A 22,394-nucleotide genomic window follows, 5' to 3' on the forward strand; every position below is an offset into this window, starting at 1 on the left:
AGGATCAGTGAAAATTATGAAATTATGAATGCTGCTTTGGATGTTAAATCCATTACATCAAACATGAGCTGTGTGATCTGCCCAGAGATCAGAGCTATATAATTTGTTTTGTTTTACCATGTGGTTTAATAACAGATTTCATTTCCCTCACATGCTATTTCTTCATAATACTTGAAAGAAATGGGAAATGCTATATAACTCTGAAGCTTTGATAGTATGTGTTGTTGTTTTTTTTCCCCTCTCATAGGCAATTATTTCTAGTCAGAGAAGGAAACCAGTGCCTGGCATTCTCACCAGCTTTCTACCTGCCATGATCAAGTGCTTGTCAGTTGAAGTACAAGCCAAACTGCGTTCTGGTTTGGCCATATGCTCCCTCGGCCAGTGTGTGGAGGAGCTTACCATCAACAGTATTGATGCTGAAGCGAAATGTGTGGCTGTCAGGGTGAATATGGAAACCTTTCAAGTTCAAGTGATAGACAATGGCTTTGGAATGGGAAGTGATGATGTAGACAAGGTAGGAAATCGTTATTTCACTAGTAAATGCAACTCCGTACAGGACTTGGAGAACCCAAGGTTTTATGGTTTTCGAGGGGAGGCCTTGGCCAGTATAGCTGACATGGCCAGTGCTGTGGAAATTTCATCCAAGAAAAACAGGACAATGAAAACTTTTGTGAAACTGTTTCGGAATGGAAAAGCCCTGAAATCTTGTGAAGCTGACTTGACTAGACCAAGTGCTGGGACAACAGTAACAGTATATAACCTATTTTATCAGTTACCTGTAAGGAGGAAATGCATGGATCCTAGACTGGAGTTTGAGAAGGTTAGACAGAGGATAGAAGCTCTCTCACTCATGCACCCTTCCATTTCTTTCTCTTTGAGAAATGATGTTTCTGGTTCCATGGTACTTCAGGTCCCTAAAACCAAAGACGTATGTTCCCGATTTTGCCAAATTTATGGACTAGGTAAGTCCCAAAAGTTAAGAGAAATCAATTTTAAATATAAGGAGTTTGAGCTTAGTGGCTACATTAGCTCTGAAGCACATTACAATAAGAATATGCAGTTTTTGTTTGTGAACAAAAGGCTAGTTTTAAAGACAAAGTTGCATAAACTCATTGACTTTTTATTAAGGAAAGAAAGTATTATATGCAAGCCAAAAAATGTCTCTGCCAGTAGGCAAATGAATTCAAGTCCTCGGCATCGGTCTCACCCAGAGCTCCATGGGGTATATGTAATCAACATGCAGTGCCAATTCTGTGAATATGATGTATGCATGGAGCCAGCAAAAACTCTGATTGAGTTTCAGAACTGGGATACGGCTTTGGTGTGCATTCAGGAAGGAATAAAAATGTTTTTAAAGAAAGAAAAATTATTTGTGGAATTATCAGGTGAGGACATTAAGGAATTTAGTGAAGATAATGATTTCAGTTTATTTAGTGCCACTCTTCAGAAGCATGTGTCCTCTGATGAAAAGTGTGACCAGGTCAGTTTCCAGGAAGCATGTAATAATATTTCGGATTCCTATGAAATGTTTAATTTGCAATCAAAAGCTGTGAAAAGAAAAGCTACAGAAAGCATAAATACACAGAATTCTAGAGAGTCAGAAGCTATCAGAAAAAAGACAAACAATTCATTTTTGTACACTTATGAATCAGATGGCCCAGGCCATGGTAAAATGACAGAGTCATCTTTACAAAACAAAGATAGCTCTTGCTCAGAATCAAGGATCTTAGAACAAGAGAGAGCGGAAGCATCAGAATCAGGAGAAAAGGAGAAACATAAAAAATCTTGTTTGGAGTTAAACTCTTCCGAAAATCCATGTGGAACCAGTTCAGAAATGTTTGCAAGCCCTTTTCAGACATTTGAGGAGACTGGAGAAGATCACGAAATACAGAACGTAAGTACTACTGTTAATGGCCTGTCTGCCGCCGACATCCTGAAAACTAATAGAATTCAGAATCATTCAGAACTAGAGACATTTAAAGATGCTACTGAAATGGCATGCCAACCTCTGCCTTTTGAGACAACATTACTGAGAGTACCTGGTGCTCAGAGAGAGGAAGAGAAAAGAAGAAAAGAACCTAGTAATTGTGGAAGAATAAACGTTTTTAGTTATAGACAAGTAAAATTATGTTCCACTGGCTTTATAACTCATGTGGTACAAAATGAGCAAACTAGGTCAACTGAAGCAGAACACTTATTTAAAAATTGCATTCGACCTGGACCTGTGAGTGCCAAAGAAACATTTGGAAATAGAACATGCCATTCACTTGAGACCCCAAACATCAAAGATTTAACCAGCACTTTAAGTAAAGAATTTGCTCAACTGCCCGACGAAAAATTGTGCAGAACAAATATAAGTTATGGGCTAGGGAACAAGCCTATAGCAACTTATAAAAATTTTGCTACTTTTCAGGAAGGTAGTAAAAAATCACACACAGGTTGCTTATTACCTGACACATCCTCTTTCTCTTGGTGTAGGCATGTTTCAAATGGTAGTAAGAGAACAGATAAGTTGATTGGTTCTTCCAGACCCATAGCCCATAAGAAGCTAAACTTAAGGTCACAGCTAGGATCTTTAGAGAAGTTTAAGAGACAATATGGGAAAGTTAAAAATCCTCTGAATACAGAAGTAGAGGAAAATAATAATTTTGAAACGACTACCAATCTCAGTCCTCCAGTTGAACCTGACATGCCACAGAGAGACAAAAACCACTTAGACAATTCTGATGTTTGTGAAATCACTGCTATGAAACATAATGATTCAAATAGCAATTGTCAACCAGTAAGTCACATCCTTTATTCAGAAAAGTTTCCATTCTCCAAGGAAGAAGACTATTTGGAACCACAGACGCCTTGCGTAAGAGAAAGTCCTATAACTCTAAATGAGTTACCACATTTTAACAGAAAATCGTTGGATATTGAGAAGTCACCTGAATCACTAGCTTCTAAATTATCCAGAATGAAAGGTTCTGAAAGAGAGACTCAAACAATGGAGAGGATGAGTCATCTTGAACTTCCACAATCAGATTCCAGTAGGAAAGGCAGTGACTTGTGCAGTGGGTTATCCCTAGATTCTTGTAAGTTACTTAAAAACGAGCAGAAAGAAACAGAGAGTATCATCATCCCAATGTCAGACACTGTCACGCAGGATAATTCTTTCAATAAAGATAGTGAAGCTTATTCAAAGAACAATGTAACAGAGAACTCTGAGATACCAGAAACTCCTTTGGTGTTACACTATAATAAAGGCTCAGATGTTCTTATAGCTTCAGAACAGCAGATAGGAAGTCCTAACTCTCCCAGCAGAATGTTAATGACTCGCATGGACGATTCCACAGCCAACCCAAATGGAACTTGTTTTCAGAGTGAGGAATCTATAGCAAGAACTTGTTCTGCCAATGAAGAGTCAAGCACAGGTTCTTTGGATTGGCAGCAGCACTTTGATGTCGCCTTGGGAAGAATGGTTTACATCAACAAAGTAACTGGACTTAGCACATTCACTGCTCCTTCTGAGGACGTTCGGGCTGCTTGTACTAAGGACCTGACAACTGTGGCTGTGGATGTCATGCTTGAGAATGGTAAGTAGATAGTGTTCAATGGCTTGAAATGCTTTTGAAGACGGGAATGGTGGCCAACGAGTAAGATAATCGTTGTTCAAAGAGATTATCGCAGCAGATAGAACATTTTGAAGTTTAATTATAAAATGTGTTTTATGGTATCTGAAGATTCTCTAGGTCCAATCCGATTTAAATGTAGAAATACAACGAAAGACTGTTATAGAATGGAAGTGTACGTATATGTATCTGTGTGTGTGTGAGGGGGCGGGGTGAGGCAGCTTTTAATGAAGGAGTACTATTAACAGTTGAGAAGACCCACAGCGCTTCCCTACCCTGCTTTCCCCTCTCTCCCAAACACATAACTCTCTAGAAAGTTCTCTAGAGAGAATCACCTAGAATCACCTGCAATGCCAGTGTAGTATTTTTCTGGAAGTTGCTCTCTGCACCTCCCAGGTAAAGGGCAGAATGATCCTGTAATCATCCGAGGTTTCCCAGTAAAATCTGTGGCTCAGTACAGTACTGTGTATATGTGTTTTTGTTTGTTTTTTTTAAAAAATAGCACTTGACCATAATTTTTTTGGAATATGGGTTAAACATGTACTTTCATAACTATATTTTTAAAATGTACATTATTATGATACACATGCTAATCCACTTGATCTGTTTATTGTGTAAGTAGCTTTTATTCAGGATGACGGTAAGGTGGCTTTTAGATCAGACTACAAGGTGACATCAGAGCCTAGACGCTAGTTCTCAGTGCTCAGTCAACATTAAAAAAGTGACATTGTTTTGGCAGTGTGTATAGAGCCAGATGTTGGGAGATGGTAAAGCTGATTTCCATATGGCTATAATCTTGGTTTTGCATCAGGAGGATAAACATTAAGTGTGCATCCAGATTGAAAGTCTTGAATGTTGTAAAAAATGTAAATTATATGCATGTAATTGCCAATTAACTTATAATTTCTCTTTAGGATTAATAACTGTAGCAGGAGGCTCTGATTTATTTAAGATTAAATAAGAGCTTTACTTTTCCAATGATTTCCAGTTTTTTTCATTGTGAAAAGAAATAATCACTGTAGTAACTTTCAAATAAGAGAAAACCCTTGTCTTTCAGTATGCTCCTGAGACTATCAAGTTGCTCCTAAAGACACATGTGTTTTTCAGTCTGTGTAGTTTTATGTCCTGATTTATACTGAATGCTTATCAGAGGTACATCTAAGGAACTGGCACCTCATCTTCCTGGAATGCAACTGCTTCTGATACGGTGATAAAAAAATAACTGGATTACATTAAACTAAGATGGCGGTTGCTAAACAGAGGGGGAAATCTTGGCTGCCATGCTCAGCGTAAACATCTGCTCCTGTTAAATAATCTAGATGTTTAAAAAACACTTGAACCTACTTAACTTTCTGGATTAACAAGTCTTATAATGAACTTTTGGGAGTCATGTTAACTCAGAGTTTCATAATGAAAAATAAAGCATTTTGGATATAGAGACAAGTTCAATGAAAAGATGGCTTCTAAGCACCTTCCATTCACATGGAATGTTACCTCTCTGGGAATGGCTGATGTATAGCAGGACGTTAGGACATTGTTGAACCATATAAAAACATCACATAAGATGAATTGTTAAGAGCAAATTTAATTGTACAGAAGAGAGGATATAGAAAGGTAATTTTAAGGAGTCGTTTCAAGTCTCCGAGCCCTGGCATATTATTTCTTTAAAATTTCTTTAACTCTGTCTTTTCTGTTACTAGTGATGCTACCTTATTTCACCCCCTACTTTAATTTTATCATCTGCATTAATCTCTTGACAGCTTTTGTTCAACAAATTTATCTTTTTGAAACAATTGTTTCATCATGTTTTTCCCCTGTTCAAAAACTTTCAAATTCAGCGTTGTTTCTAAAACTGAAATCTGATAACGATCCTTCAGAGAGGAGGGTAGACTTTGGGCCAGATCATACTGGACTTTGGAGTTTTAAATTAAGAGCTTTTTATTCATTCCTCTATTCATTTATTCATTAATTTTTTGATTATTAATGCTGTGGTAGGTACTGCCACATTGCAGATTAACTGATTTTGCTTTCAGGAGTTCACAGTCTATTAGGGAAGACAGCTATCTAAATATAATTATCATATGATAAGATAAATGTTATAATAGACACATATATTGGTTATGAGATATATAAATTGGGGACTTGTGAAGGTTGCACCCAGTAGTGAAGGATGATAGTTAAGTACCACTATATGTCTAATACAGGCTTTCTCAACCGTGGCACTATTGACTTTTCAACTGTTGTAGGGTTTGTCCTATACGTTGTAGGATATTAGCAGCATCCCTAGCCTCTATCTGCTAGATGCTAGTAGCACCCCTCACGCAAGTTGTGACAACCAAAAATGTCTCAAGATACGGCCAAATGTCCCCCATGCAATGCCCCCATTGAGAATCAGTGATCTATTTTAGGTCCTCTTTCTGGCTGGAATAGATGGATAAGGGAACTACACATTAATGTAGATTCCTAAGTTTAGCAGAATAATTTCATTAAAGAACTTTTGACTCTCAATCTAGTGTTTAGTAGTCTGCTTTGTGTCTTGATTCAGTTTGTACAGAAAGAGATTTTATGTAACTTAATTTTTAATAGTTTATTTATATTTTGAGTTCAAATGGTTACATTTTTCTTTTTTATATTTAGGATCTCAGTACAGGTGTCATCCTTTTAGAAGCGACCTTGTTCTTCCTTTCCTTCCTAGAGCTCGGGAAGAGAGGACTGGGATGGGACAGAATAACAGAGGTAGGGTCAATAACAGATTGCTGGGACACCTAGTACACATTGTACCACCTAACTCAAAAAAAAAAAAAAAAAAGGCAGGGTTGTATTATGAAGCTTGATTAGTGCCAGCTGTGCCTTACTGGAACCAGGAGTTCCCCACGGTCCTGTTTAACAGCAGAACTAAGTAATTGAGTGCATGCATTTAAATCAGAAATTACTTTTCCAGACTTGGCGGTCAACTGGGTGATAATGCACAGTCTGTGGTGTCTTGTGATTGAGAAAAGGTTTCTTATTTTTAAAGATTGGAGTTGTTCTCCATATTGCAGTAGTTTTGTGTAAGCAAAACTCATCTTCAACAAAAGCTACAGACGTTTATTATTTTTCTTTGTTTCTAAAAATAGATAAGGTATATTTTTTACTAAAGGAAGTGAGGCTACTAATTTGAACCAGTTTCTTCTGGACTTGTATTCTGAAATTTCTCTTGAAAATAGTTTGGAGAAAAAGCTATAATACCAAAAGATACAGTAATTAACTCTACTTTAAAAAGTAACAGGTCAAAACAATTTAAAGATACTGCAAACACTGAACATTTGTAGAATATTGGAATGGTGTATCTGATCTTTGGTCTTGGCTGCACCACACCAAATATGAGAAGCCACTCATCTTTTTCCCTGAGGCTCTTTATGCCACTTTACCTCTCTACTTTTGCACTAGATACTGTGGATGACGCGGTTGGTAGCGAATCACTTCAGTCTTTGTTCTCAGAATGGGACAATCCAGTATTTGCCCGTTATCCAGAGGTGGGTCTGCAGCAATTTTTCTTTGCTTGTTATTTAAAATTTGAAATTTCATTTAAGTTGGGTATAGGCATGACCGACTGTGCTAATTTGTAATTATGAGTGGAGAGTGGGAATGTTTCCAAATGATTTATTTGGAAATTAATGTTTAATATAGAGAGGAGGAATCAGAATTCATAGCATTTTGGGAGCTCAGCTTTAATTTTGGATTAAACATATGTGATCAGTGCTTGAACAGTGAATGTGTTTTCCACTCTTAAACACTCTGACTTATAAGGGCATCCCAGTTTCAGGTATCCCCTCTCGCAAGAGAGCTGTACTTTCTCTTTAATAAAAATGTTTGCTCCTTGACCTCTTAAAAAAACTCTGACTTATAGCTTTGGCGAAGTACTTAGGATGGTGATAATAAAAACTGTTATCATTAGAAAAAGTAGAGAGTCTTCTGTTGGAGGAGCAGTTCATCATTGGACCTGAGCGTATGTTCTTTCCTCAGTGGGTTATCACAGAATGTACTCTGTGTGTTGTAATAAGGGTATAGAATAATAGATGAGCAATTAATTATTGATTCTTCCGTTAAGATGTCATTAAGGACTTGATCATGGCGCCTAGACAAATTGTTATTCTGAAACAATACTGGTTTTTGTCAGTAGTTTTGCTCATAAGCAAAAATTATTATTGAAGAATAACAGTTCATAGAGCCTTTCGAATTTCTGTAAGTTCTCTGAATTCAACCCACCTCTAGTAGGTTCTATGAAAATGAATGTTTTCAAAGCACTTTGAGATCTTTGGTAAAACATTTCCACAGACATAAAACATTTTAATTTAAGTGATGTTTGTGCTGGGTCTTTCTAGGTTGCTGTCGATGTAAGCAGTGGTCAGGCAGAGAGCCTAGCAGTTAAAATTCACAACATCTTATATCCTTATCGCTTCACCAAAGAAATGATTCATTCGATGCAGGTAAAATATTAACTTTGAAATCTCATACAAATATCTATAAGATCTAAGCTAGACTAACTCTTGTGAATTTACTTAATGATACAGACCACCCTGGTCAAGGCATATGTGTTTTTAAAATCTTAATGGAACTTTATCATCAGAAGGAAAACCAATGGACTAATTATAATTACAAAGAAAACAATGGCCTAGTAAGTAGTATGAACAGGTTTGGAGGGATGAGTTACGGATTCAGGCTCACAGTTTCAAGGATTATATATTGACTTTATATTTTGACAATAATGTATAAACCACCTAAGTACTCTAGAGACATTGTCCTTCAATGTTTAATAATGCCCATTTTTAAATGACCCTCTATTGTGTGAGGCTACAAATGATGTGGCTTAGGAGACTCTAGATTGAAGAGTTCCATTAACAAAAGGGAGTTCTTGTCTCATTTGCTTTTCTAGATTGCCCTCTCTCTGCACCACTCTCTGGCTGTCTTTGTCTCCTTGTCTTCAGTATGGAAACAAATTAAGAGGTTAGACAGATCTAGGTAATCTCATAACCTGGCATTGACCTGGCACCAGAGCAAGCACTTGATCCAGAAATGGGCCCTGAGGCAGTGGTGTAGATGAGGGGACGTGGGGGGAGCCTTTTATCAGTACCTGGACAGAGAGGCGTCACCAAGGCTGAAAGCCACAGGTGGCTTTTAACTTACTGCTTTCATGGACTGGCTCTTCCAAAATGGGTTTCCTTGCTTGTGCATAATTTTTTCAGATTTATTTCAGCTCTATTTGTTGGCAGTCTCTGGTCATATTAACAATTCTCTGGTCGTATTACCCATTGACAAGAATGGTTCTGTTGGGAACATTTCAGGTCTACTCTAAAGTTCTGTTAGCACATCCCTCTCAGCTGCCCCAGTCTGTTTCTTTTGTGTCTTTCGATCACTCGACTTGCCATTCTTTTATCCTGCTTAGTGACTCCCTCAGGTTCTTCAGCATCTGTCTCAGGCTTCAATGTGAGTGTACAATGCAAACAACTCTAAATTAACTACAGTTTTGTCTCTTCCTATACAGACAATACTTTGTTAATATTTATTTAGTGTTGTACCACTTATTTCAATGGCAGGTTCTCCAGCAAGTGGATAACAAGTTTATTGCCTGTTTAATGAGCACTAAGACTGAAGAGAATGGTGAGGCAGGTAAGAATGGAGTTTAACTTTGACTAATAACCAGCTGCTTTTCTCACAGGTTAGTTTTTATATACAGTATAGTTGCAATGACTTGGACAGATGAGGGAAAACCAATCTAAATTGATACTATGAAATGATAGTTTTAAAGTACATTTAGTTTTGTATACATACTCACAGGCATACATGTATAAGATACATGGTAAGCCATTGACGGTATTTACCTTGGGAAGGAGAATGGGAGTGGGCAAAGGGGGAATTTTGTGTTTTACTCTTTAAAATATTTTATATTGTTTGATTTTTAAATCATGTTTTTATGTATTCCCTTTATAATAATAATAGAAAGTTTACATAATGAACTATACTAAGTTTATCAAGAGTTAAATACAATCTCTTGATGACTTGCTTTAATAAAATAATAATAGTTTATAAATAATAGGAACTCACTCAACAAATATTGAGTGTCTCTTGTATGCCTGGGACTGTAGTAGGCGCTAGGGATAGAATGGTGGGAAAAAATATATGTGGAGAAGAAACAGATAATTACACAAATGTTAAAATTTTAGCTCTAGTGCTATGGAAAACAGAAACAAGATGCTGTCAGAACCTGTACTGGGAGATTTGATTTATCAGGAGGTCAGGGAAGCTTTCTTGGTAAAGTGAGATGTGAAGTATGAGGAAACGAGTTGGGGAGGGTGTCAGGAGTCTTCTTGGCAGAGAGAATAGCATATGCAACGGAAAGCTTTTTGTTTGATCTCATTGTTTGCTTTCTGATGTTTTTGCGGTGGCACATGTTAGGGTGCAGTCCCAGTAACTGCAGAGAGACTATCTAAGAAATGATAGTTAACGGAGACCAGGGTGGACTAGAGAGAAGTGAATGCATTGGAAAGATATTTAGGAGATAAAGACACAGGTTTTGGTGATGGATTGGCTATGGGGAAGGTATATCATAGATGACTCCTAGTTTTCTGACTCCCATAACTGAGGGGATGGTGGTGCAGGACCAGGTTGGAGGAGAAGCAGGCAGAGAGGGTGAAAAGCAGGAATTCAGTCTGAAATCTCTTTGAAATGTTCAAGAAGAGATATCAAGAATGTGGTTGGATATTACAGGTCTGGGACTAGAGAAGCATTCTGACAGAGATATAAATCTGAGTTTCAGCATACAGTTGGTCATTGAAAGAGTGAAGAGTGAGGAGAAGAGAGATTCTGAATCGAGAGTAATCCCAACATCTAACAGCTAGTTAGAAAAGGGTGAACCAGCGAAAGAGATTATGAAGGAACAGCTAGAGAAATAGAAAACAGACGAAGGTTGCGTTGTGAAGCGAAGGCTACAAACAAATGCTGCCAAGAGGTTAAGTAAGATGAGAACCAAAAATATCCTTTCAGTTTAGTGACAGTGGATGTCAGGGACTTCAAGTGAAAACTGCTTCTGACGTGAGGTAATGAGCGAACATTGATAGAGGCCACAAGGAGAGACTCAGAAACCCATGGTACAGAAGAGGGAGACTGAAAGGGGGGGAGGGGGAGAGAAGGCTTTTTTCCTTTAAACTGGGAGACTCTGGAGCACATTTACAATGTTTGATACTGTAAGGTTCCAGAAAAGACCTGAGTGGCTAAGAGCCCTGAGCACCAGTGGAGGAGTTGGCTCTAGATGGGTAGACCTGCAGGCAAGTGCTTCTGACATTTTAAAGCAGTTCATTCTCTTTGTATTTCAACATATCCCTTTTTGTCGTGTTTACAGTGTAGATTTATCTAAGAAATGTCATAATAGATCAAAGGCAAATTAATCAAAAGTTCTGTCATAATTATCATAAATTGGTATTAGTGAAAGTCAAATTATAGTAGTTTTACTGTTTCTAAAAAATGAATAGATTTTTATAAAGTTTTGATTACCTGGAATTCTTTGTGAAAATACCAAAATCACTACTAATGGCACCTCAAGTGGGTGTAGCCACAAAATCTGCAGGTGTTCAAAGAAGTAAAAGGGGCCTGTTTAAATTTCTCTCGAGATCCTATATTATTGTATTGGCTAGCTGCCACCAAAGAGTACTCTTAGATAAATACGTTTTTCTAAACCAAAATGTGTTTTACTGTTGCTCATGAATACCAAGAGCAACCTATTCCTATAATTGACTTATTTTAATATCTGCACATATTTTTGTAATGGACAAAGATTGTCTTATAGTGAAATTGATGCCATGTGTTGACATTTTTTATTGCTTATTTCCACCTACAATAAAATACAATTATTCAGTTATCATACCCTAAAGAATAAGGATTCATTCATTTATTCTGTAAGTAATTATTGAGTGCCTGGAGCTGTTACATATGCTGGGAATATAACAGACAAAAATCCTTGCCCTTAGGAAACTTCTGTTATGTGGGAATAAAAATACAGCTTTTCCCTTGAAATGATATAAAATAATATTGAATATCAACTATAATTTATATGTATATGTATAGCTTTTGACATTAGTAAATTACCCCCATATATTCTACTTAATTCAAGGAATGCAGAATGTCTGAATACCATATAGTATAAGCCATTCTTCCAGAGTCAGGTACAGGACTGATTTTTCTAGGGTCACTGACCCTTGGTAATTCACATTGGCTCTAGTTTCAAATTTGAGGTTACTCCCTCACAATTTATTATTTATTCCATTGTCTTGCCCAATACAGGATGTTAGTATTCATCACAACCAGCTGCAACTCCTCCTATCCTCAAAGGAGTTCAACATTCAATATTTTGGGGCCTGTTCCTGTGGTTGAACATACTGTCAGAATAATGATTTCCTTTTTTTCTTTAAGTCTTAAGCTCTCATGCCATGAATTTGATTGTGTCATAGAAACAATTTTTTAATCTTTAGTAGAAACAAGAAAACCCGGCATTATCTATTTTGATCAAATTCAAGAGGAGAACTTTTATTTCAATATAATCAATAGCAATAAATCTTAACCCTTTGGCCAAAAGTACTAAATTTACGAGCTAAAAAGATGTAGTAACGTAGTTGAGAATCAGTCCTCCTGTCAATGAAAAAAGGATTTCCCTGTAATTTTAGCTTTTTGGGTCAGGATATTCTGCCTCCTCTCTTGCATTTGAGAGTCTAAAGCCTTGCTGCTGAAAGTCTGTAAATAGCATCACCTAGGAGTTTGTTAGAATTGCAGAATCTTATGTCCCACCCCTAACCTACTGAATCAGAATCTGCATTTTTATAAGATCTCCAGGTGATTCGTATGCCCATCAGAGTTTGAGAAGCCTGAGTCTAAAGCAAGGCAAACTATGTCTGGTGGGCCGGATCCAGCCGTCATCTGTTTTTGTACAGCCATGGAGATGAGACTGGTTTTTACATTTTTAAATAGTTGGGAAAAAAGCAAAAGAAGAATATTTCTTGACACATTAAAATTATATGAAATTAACATTTCAGTGTTCATAAATAAAGTTTTATTGGAGCACAGCTACAATATTCACATATTGTCTATGGCTTCTTTGGTTCAAAATGAATAGTTGAGTAGTTGTGACAGAAACCAGTGTTACAAAAGGCTAAAATAATTACTGCCTGTCCCTTAACAGGAAAAATTATCTGACCTCTGATCTAAAGTGTAGTAGAATTACATTCTTCATGGGTTCCAGAGTAGCTTGCAAATCAAGGTCAGCTGATTATAATAATGTATTGTTTAACGATCCTTCATTGTATCAAATTTGAATTAATAAAGCAAAATCAGTATTTAAATAGTAAGAATGTGGGGCTTTAGCCTTGTTTTATAAATGAAATATTAATGAACTAAAGAGTTTTTCATCTGAGATAAATTTGTTATAGCTTTCCCCATAATTTCATTTTTTCCCCCAGGAAATAAAAGATACAGTTGTTACTACTCTGTATGTTTGTTTCTCTTTTGCTCATGTTGTTTTTTTCTCCCTCAGTACAATAATGATTATTTTAGTCTTGATTTGAGAATTTGAAACTCCAGTAATCCTGGCTAATCTTGTAGGTGGAAACTTGCTAGTCTTGGTGGATCAGCATGCTGCCCACGAGCGTGTCCGTTTGGAGCAGCTTATTATTGGTAAGGATCTGTTTGGGATTAGAAAAGATTTGAGACTCCCCAGCACAATTATTATATTTTGCCGTGTATAATGCGCTCCTGTGTATAATACGCACCCATGTTTTTGGCCCAAACTTTCAGGGGAAAAAAAATCTTTCGTTTTAATTTTTTAATTCAAATTTTTATTTGTTTACATGTAGGTACTTATTTTTTGTATTATAAAGGAATTTTAGCATTTATTTTTTAATATTATGGTACAAGAAATTTTATGTAACAAATAATTACAAAACACAAGAACAGATACAAGGTACAAGAAATTTTACGTACTGGTAACAAGTTTAACGAAGTTTACACACCACAGAAGGCCAAGAACTCTTCATTGTTGCAAGTTCATTATAAATTCAACAAAACCCATTATTGTATTCCAGGGTATTATTTGATATCGTTATTGATTTCTAGAGTTACACTTTTAACTCATGAGCATAAGTAAAAAAATTAAAAACATTTATATAGATACAGAACTAGTACTACCCATGTATAAGCACATCCTTATTTTTCCCTCACAAATTTGGGCAAAAAAGTGTGCATTAAACATAGCAAAATACAGTAATATACCTGACAGAGTTTTTCTAACTGTGACTGTTGTGAGGAAAGATGAATTGTATGTTTGAAAAATTAAGCTGAAGTCCTCTGGTTTGGCTTCTTTTATAACTGAAAGAATGTAGTAGTTCACTCTACTAAATTCAAACATGTGAGTCTTACTTACATTGTCAAAGATACATTTGCTGTATATTTGTCATCAACCCTAAGGATCGGGTAGCTAAGGATTAGGCTACTTCATTATGACATCGGCACAAATACATGCCCCTCCATATGCCCATATTATCTTGTTATACCTTCTTCACAGTTCATCAAGCAGAGACCACCAGCAGCTCAGAAGGCCCGATAAATTGTTTTATTTTAAATTTTAACTTGTGTTTGAATAGGTAGTATTATCAAATAAATTCAAGTCTGAAAGGCAGAAAAGGGAATATAATAGTCTTTCTACCCTTGCCCTTCATCTCACCTAGTTTCTCTCCCCCAGAGGCAACCAGTATCACTAATTTGTTATGTATCCTTCCAAAGTTATTATGTGCCTTTTAATCTTTGCTACCTTTTTTCCCCATCCTGACACAGTGTGTTCCCCAACAAGTAAAATACCAAGAAAATCTTTACTCCTGTGGTCAAGTAATAAAGAAAACCCCTAATGTCAAAGAGTTAGGTGAAGACCGAGGGAGATATTTCAGGGACTAGAATGGCAGTGTTACTTCCACATTCATTTTTCCTCATAAGATGAAGACGTAATTGTTGGAAAAGATACAGTAAAAACAGCATCAGAAGGAGTTACTTGCTACAGGCCCTGGACCATTTGAGAATAGTACTACTGACTAAGTCCCTTCAGAGACTGGGAACCCTTCTGAAGGAATGAGGAAGCCTTCTTGAGCTATAGGATTATATATATAGTAAACCCATTTTATTTCCTCAGTAATCCACATTATTCACCTCTGTTATTAAAACCATTTATTGACTACAGAAACATTGCATTGTTCATTTGAATGTAAGATTTAAGTCTTAGATTTCTATTTGGTAAAATACTGCTAAAATGAATAAACAGACTGGATATTTACTAGTTTGACTTTAATAATGAAAATCCAAAGCCTAAAACTGAACATTGAACACACTGCTAAGCACTGTAGCAATTACCTGACTGTGCCTTACCAGGCTTCATTTTTATCTGAATCTAGAAGACTTCACTTCCTACTCTTAACCCATTCATCTTTCTCCCACTAGATTCTTATGAGAAGCAACAGCCACAAGGCTCCGGTCGGAAAAAGTTATTGTCTTCCACTATAAGTCCTCCACTAGAGATACCAGTGACCGAGGAACAAAGGAGACTCTTATGGTTAGTACCACCATGAGGATGTGATGTTGATAGTGTAAATTCTCACACTAATTCTGTGAAGTATAAGCATAACTATCATTCCTTTTTTCAGATGAGTCACCTGAGACCAGGAGAGGTCACATGACTTGTTCAAGGTCATAACAACTATTAAGTGGTGGAGCAGGCACTCACATGCATGTCTTCTGACTCCAAATTCTGTTCTTTCCACTATATCACAGCTGTTGAGTATAGGATAGAGTTTCCCTGATAATTTTTTCCAGCAGTTGGCTTAGAATACTCTTACCATTTCTTGGAACAGTCAGTGTTTATGCTGTGCTGTTTCTGAAAGCAAAGTTACTGCAGTAATTACTTCCATTCTGCTTTGTCTTGATGCATTCTAGATTGTTAGTTTTCATTACCATCATCATACCGGGAAGAAAGTAAAACACTGGGCCACAAGAAGGGGGCAAATTGTATAGTGAAACACAAGATAGGACGTTTTCCCACTTTTGGGCAGCACAAATTATTGGAAATGAAAAAGAGTGAATTGTCTCTGAATTTATTTCAGGTTTGGGAATATGCCACTGCCAATAAATCTTTTTCCCTGGGGCATAATTTATATGAGAGGCAGATCCATTTATTTACATCCCATTAATCTGGACTTCTCAGTTCCTGGGGCTGTTAATCACCTCCCTGCTTTTATGCTGATTCAAAACACTCTCAGCCCTTTTATTTGTGCCAAACTCCTTTAAGTGCCAGCAAGAGAAGTTAGCAATTCTTTAGTGAAGAATAAAAACTTAGGAACAAGACTGAGAAGCAAATTGATTCTCTCAATGGAAAAGAGAAGAAAACGAAGGTTACTGTAATTCAAAACGGAAACTTGATAATAAAATCCTAAACAAATACCCATATGTGTGAGAAAACCAGTATAACTTATAAAGCTTGTAGCAGCTTTTGAGAAACTATCAGGTATTTGGAACCAGTACTGAAATGTGAATGAAGTAATATTTTTATATTTGAGGTTGTAATACTTTTACATTTGAGGTTATCTCTTTAGGTGTTATCACGCAAATCTGGAAGATCTGGGTCTTGAAATTATATTTCCAGACACTAGTGATTCTCTGGTCCTTGTAGGAAAAGTACCACTCTGTTTTGTAGAAAGAGAAGCCAATGAACTTCGCAGAGGAAGGCCTACTGTGACCAAGAGTATCGTAGAGGTAAGACATAGCTGCAGATGTTGAAATTGATGAGTGATAGTAACCTGCTATTTAATTTAGAAACTCTATATTCATCATTTATTCAATAAGCATTTGTGAAATGCTTGCTGTGCGCTAGGTACTAGACAGTCAAAGATGAATTAGCTCAAGATGATGAAAGACATTTAAATAAGTATAATATAATGAAATTTGGGCAGTTGAAGTATGTTCAAAAGTGCTATGGAAATACAGAATGGTTACTGTGCCCAGGAGGGTGGAGGTCAAGGAAACTGTCACAGAAGAGCTTTTTTTTTAGGAAGAGTCTTACAGAACAGCAGGAGCCTACCAAGTACAGAGGAGGGGAAAGGGCACTCTGGATAGAGCAGCAGATATTAGAGAATTGATGCAGATCCTATGTTTAGGGAACTCCCGATATGTATGACTCAAATTAAGATAGGTATGGGGTAGTGGTGGGACCAGATGAGGCTAGACAGGTTATCACGTCCAAGACATGATGGATATAGCATAGTCTGCTGAGTAGTTTGCATTTCATCCTGAGAAGACAGATACGTGTTAGCACTGCATTTTAAATATGAGGACATGTATATGTTTGGGTAAAGGTCTGGAAAGCTGCTGTTGGAATGTCGCATTGGGGGTGTTGAAGAGGCCTATTACTTATGTGTTTATTTTTTTACAACAAACTGTTTTGTTTTTGTTGCCTTTTCTTTCCTCCTTTCCTGTTTTCTATTGGGGTTTTATTTCTCTTTTTTTTCTCTCCTGATTTAGAAATTGAATTTTAGTCCGCATACTTAATAAAGTTTAAAAGTAATTTGTTTCTGTTTTCTTCCTAAACTACGCAAGAATCTTCCATTACTCCTCTCCCATCTTCCATGTTGTTGCCTATTTTAATTACATGGTGTACTTAATCCCCCTGTTAGTCATTAATTTTATAGTCAGTATTTATTTCGATTAACCACAATGTTTAACAGAGTCTTCGTTTACTGTTGCTTCTTGCATCCTACTTTGTGTTCAGTTTTTTTTACTGAAGTAAATCTCTTAAAACTTCTTTTTAAATAAATTTCATTGGAGAATAATGGGGAACAGTGTGTTTCTCCAGGACCCATCAGCTCCAAGTAATTGCCCTTCAATCTACCATGTTTCCCCGAAAATAAGACTAGCTGGACCATCAGCTCTAATGCATCTTTTGGAGCAAAAATTAATATAAGACTCAGTCTTATTTTAATGTAATATAAGACTGGGTCATAATATAGTACAATATAATATAATATAATACCTGTATTATACCAAATTAATACTTGTATTAATTTTTGCTCCAAAAGATGCATTAGAGCTGATGGTCCGGGTAGGTCTTATTTATGGGGAAAATGGTAGTTGTGGAGGGCGCAGCTCAGCTCCAAGCCCAGTCGCCGTTTTCAATCTTAGTTGCAGGGGGCACAGCCCACCATCCCATGGGGGAATTGAACTGGCAACCCTGTTGTTGAGAGCTCGTGCTCTAACCAACTGAGCCATCGGCCGCCCCTCCAGCAGCTCAGCAGCAGTTCATTGTCTTCAATCTAATTGTGGAGGGTGCAGCTCGCTGGCCCATGTGGGAATCAAACCAGCAACCCTGTTATTCAGAGCTTACTCTCTAACCAACTGAGCCACCCAGCCACCCCTAAAACTTCTTTTATTAAGAGTCCATTAATGATAAACTGTCTTTGAAAATATCTTTATTTTGCCTTCACACTTGCATGATTGTCTAGCTAGCATACTGTCAATTATCTCTTACTATTTTGAAAATATTCTATTACTTTTTTTTTTTAATGGGGAAGGGGAACAGGACTTTATTGGGGAACAGTGTGTCAATCTTAGTTGTGGAGGATGCCGTTCAGCTTCAAGTTGTTGTCCTTTCAGTCTTAGTTATGGAGGGTGCAGCTCAGCTCCAGGTCGAGTTGCTGTTTCTAGTTGCCCGGGGCGCAGCCCACCATCCCTTGCGGGAGTCGAACCAGCAATTTTGTGGTTGAGAGGACGCGCTGCAACCAACTGAGCCATCTGGGAGCTCAGGGGCAGCTCAGCTCAAGGTGCCGTGTTCAATCTTAGTTGCAGGGGGCGCTGCCCACCATCCTTTGCTGGAGTCGAGGAATCGAACTGGCAACCTTGTGGTTGAGAGCCCACTGGCCCATGTGGGAATCGAACCGGCAGCCTTCAGAGTTAGGAGCATGGAGCTCTAATCGCCTGAGCCACTGGGCCGGCCCCTAATGACTATATTTTTTATTTCTAGAATTTTTATTTGGTTCTTTCTCAAATTTATCTGTTCTTCACGGTGTCCCATTTTATTCATTATGGTTTCTTACTCCTTCATCTCTAGTTCTTTCTGTTTGGAGCACAGGCAAATCCACATCAACTTAGTGTACTGTTTTTCTAGAAATCTGAATTACTTTAGTAATATCTAAAAATAAAAATTAGAAGACAGATTTAGTAGATAAATTGTGGGATAGATTAATATGGGAAAGATTTGAAATAGGGAATGCAGTTGAGAGGCTATTGCATTGGTTCAAATAGGAGAGGATGAGGGTTGGACTAAATCAATAGCAATGGGAATGGAGAAGAGGGACATATTTGAAACATAATTTGGAAGGTAGAATGAAGAGGACCTGGTAAACAATAGAATATAAAAGGGATACAGGAGAAAAGGTAAACAATGATTCTGCGGGTTCTAGCTAGGATGGCTTGAAGGATGGCAGCACCATTGACAGCAAAAGGAAATGGAGGAGGAAGACTGCACTGGGCTGGGGAGTTAGGTTCTGTGCTTGCATAGGTGTAGACACATTGAATGTGCCTTCAAGTGGGGACGTCTAGTAGATAGGTAGACCTACAGACCTAGCCCTTGGGAAAGAAGTCTGGGCTGAACCTATCTATTTGAGAGTTAACAGTGTATATATTTTGATAATATCAGAAGCTGGAAGGGTCTAAAGGAAATGGGACTGTCCAGGGAGAATCTGAAGAATAAAAAGAGAAGAGAGCAAAGGGTGGAGCCTCTGGAACACCAGCTTGAGAGGACGCGCTCCAACCAACTGAGGGGATATATGTTTTGCGAAAAGTCTAGGTATATATGTTTTGCGAAAGGTCTGGAAAGCTTCTGCTGAAAAGAAGAAATGTAAAGGATCATTGAATATATTTGGCCAGAGGGGGAGGAGGAAAATGGGGAAAAAGTAATATTGCCAAAGCCAAGGGAAATTTTAAGCAAGAAGTTAATGGTCAACAATAGCAAGTTGGATCTGGCTATCATGAGGACATTAGTTACCTTGTGGAATCATTTCCTGGGAGTCAGTGAGGCAGAAGACAGACCAGAGGGGGTCAGGAGTGAGTGAAAGGAGGGGAAGTGTAGCTGAATAGACTACTCTTCCAAGAACTTTGACTGCAGAAGAAGACAGGGTGATAGTCGAAGGTTAGAGGTCGTTGCGAAGTGTAGGGCAGGACACAAGGTTGAGGAAAGATTTTTGTTTCAGGTGGGAGAGACTTAAGCATGTTTGTAGGCTAAGGGTAAGAAGATATCCCGGAGGATGAGGCAGTTAACAGTGCCAGCATTTGGATTACCTTGATTTTACCCTTTCCAGAATTGTCCTTTGATGAGACAAGCTTTGTTATGTTTTCAACAGCGCTCTTTTCTCCCAACAGAGCTTATTTTTTCTAATGCTCCTCCTCCAAATTGTCTTAAATCCAAAAGATAGGATCTGTTAGAATCTTCTATTGTAATTCAATCCCTAAGTATTTAACTAGAAAGTTACAATAAAAACTTTTCCTAAATAAAAACTTCAAAGACTACTGGTCAGGAGTTTACTTCAAATTGAAACAAACCTTATGGTTTCAGAAAATCTTGATTATGTTAACTCAGGCTGATCAGGAGAGATTTTGTTGTTTCTGGAAGAAGCTAGAATAGTTTTGGTGTCTTGAAGAAAAGGTAACTACTTGGATCCTAGCAGTTTTGAAAGATCACTAATAACTTTCTATAAAGTTCTGTCCTCTAGCCTGATGAACGAACCTTTGTACTATTACTTAAATTATTTAGCATTAATCAAACCATTGAAATATGAAATGAACAGAGAATAAAATCCATGTCCCCCTCACCAAGCTTACAAACTGTTGTTTTGCAAGTCCCAGATATACAAGCACAAGACAGAATAGCAAAGAAGTTAGATTCGATCTGTATCCATACTAAGTTTTGTTAGTGGGTCAGATATTATGAGACATTGTTCTGTTTGTTTGGGAAAATACATGGCTTTTAAAAAATACATAGTATCTGCCACCTAGCTCCGGTAACTATGCTTATTTATCAGCATGGTGGACTAGAGTGTACATGAGGGAGGAGAGAATTTTCTGAGTCCGATTTAAAAAAGGAAAACTTACCTTACCGTGTTGTAATTTTAGGAACCTAATTTATACATAGCCATTTCTAGGAGTAAATAAATCCCGTGTTTTCTTATAAAGAAAGTATTAAATGTGCATGTCTCAAAACAGTTTTTTACCTTCAGAGATTAAACAAATTGGTAACGTGAAATAGTGCCTGCTTTACATTTCTTTAAAGTCCTTTTGTAAATATTAAGATCTGCGGGATATAAGCATTGAAAAGGCTGCCCTTGGGACAGAGATATGCTAATGAGGAGAAACTTCTCAACAAAATACCTCAGAAAATAAGCTTTTTGACCTGAAGGGAATTGTTCAAAAACAGAAAGCCTGTGGGAACTGAAGTGACTACTTATGTTTATGACATTTAAGCAAGTGTTATACTGAGGGCGCAGTTGTGTTGATGATTGTTGTGTATTTATTCTGTTTCTGTGTAATATTACACTTGTTCTGGCTGAGATTACAAATACAAACAGCCTCTCAGTGAGACGACTCCCCGATGTTTAGAATCAGTTGAATCATCAAGGCTCTCCACTCTCCAGTTACATAACCTCATGAGTTGATGAGTTCTCTCTGGTGGATGTTTGAGTAGCTAAATGTGTTCTCTGTTCAATAAGAGTTCTATTCAGTTGTCTAGATATTTCATATTCAAAGTACCTTACAACAAATATAGCACTTATGTGCTATATTGCTGGAACTCTCTCCTTTGGGAAGCATATTTTAAAGAAGAAAATTGGGATATTTCGTAAACTGTCAAAGGATAAGTGTAACACAGCAGTTGATTAATGCCTGTTTTCCTTTTTGCTTTGTAGGAACTTATTCGAGAACAAGTGGAGGTAAACCTTTCTCTTATTTTGGGGTTTCACACACAGGCACTACACACAAAAGGCTCCAGTGCCGCATTTCCTTTTCCCATTAATAAAGCATGTGTTTATGCATTAGCTACTCCAGACCACAGGAGGCATCCAGGGGACTTTGCCACTGACTGTCCAGAAGGTGTTGGCATCCCAAGCCTGCCATGGTAAGACCCGGCACACCAGCTATTGAGTGCGCTGCCAGGGGTATAGCAATTATGAAAGCAGTAGAAGTCACATTTACTACTCACCTCATGGAGGGTACAATTTAGATCAATAAACTGAATACATTAAAAATGAACACTAAAATATTACTATGACAAAGCAGAATGCCAACACACATATTTGTACATAATGCAGAACAACTTATATGTGTGGAGATACACAGTGAGTGGAGTTTTGAATGAGCTGAGGGACATGATTCATAGGAGGGAAGGGAAAGTTTACTACAGAGGGAGGAAATGACCTGTAGAGACCCAGAGGCACAAACAAATTAGTTCTACGAAGAGCAGCAATGAGTATCAAGAGATTAGAAGAAGTATCAAGAGATAAGAAAGAGTAGAAGCCTTGAAGGTCACAACAAAACCTTGGATTTCATACAGAAGGCATTAGCGTCTTTAAAGATCCTTGAGTCGGGTGATATGATAAAATATAGAAAATCATATTGAAGGAACTTACTTTAGGGATCATGACAGCAACAGAATCCCCTGCAACTATCATTTGACCA

At 37.4% G+C, this 22,394-nt stretch overlaps 1 protein-coding gene across 10 annotated transcripts in view; it reads left to right on the forward strand.

The window, feature by feature from the left end:
• The window catches only part of LOC117023263 (acylphosphatase-1), a 42,224-nt gene that overhangs the window by 13,830 nt on the left and 6,000 nt on the right, over positions 1 to 22,394 (forward strand). For 5 of the 10 annotated variants that reach the window (XM_033107699.1, XM_033107701.1, XM_033107702.1 and 2 more), the window contains 10 exons: positions 248 to 3,578; positions 6,252 to 6,350; positions 7,044 to 7,129; positions 7,979 to 8,083; positions 9,191 to 9,263; positions 13,242 to 13,313; positions 15,123 to 15,234; positions 16,271 to 16,430; positions 21,626 to 21,649; positions 21,756 to 21,834. In XM_033107699.1, the coding sequence (XP_032963590.1) occupies positions 248 to 3,578; positions 6,252 to 6,350; positions 7,044 to 7,129; positions 7,979 to 8,083; positions 9,191 to 9,263; positions 13,242 to 13,313; positions 15,123 to 15,234; positions 16,271 to 16,430; positions 21,626 to 21,649; positions 21,756 to 21,834 (4,141 nt within the window). Of the gene's footprint in view, positions 1 to 247; positions 3,579 to 6,251; positions 6,351 to 7,043; positions 7,130 to 7,978; positions 8,084 to 9,190; positions 9,264 to 13,241; positions 13,314 to 15,122; positions 15,235 to 15,325; positions 16,244 to 16,270; positions 16,431 to 21,625; positions 21,650 to 21,755; positions 21,835 to 22,394 lie in introns of those variants that run through there. The other 5 variants (XR_004423172.1, XM_033107708.1, XM_033107700.1 and 2 more) reach the window with 5 other exon arrangements.

This window comes from Rhinolophus ferrumequinum, chromosome 6 (genome assembly GCF_004115265.2).
Source record: "Rhinolophus ferrumequinum isolate MPI-CBG mRhiFer1 chromosome 6, mRhiFer1_v1.p, whole genome shotgun sequence".
Classification (NCBI taxonomy): Eukaryota; Metazoa; Chordata; class Mammalia; order Chiroptera; family Rhinolophidae; genus Rhinolophus; species Rhinolophus ferrumequinum.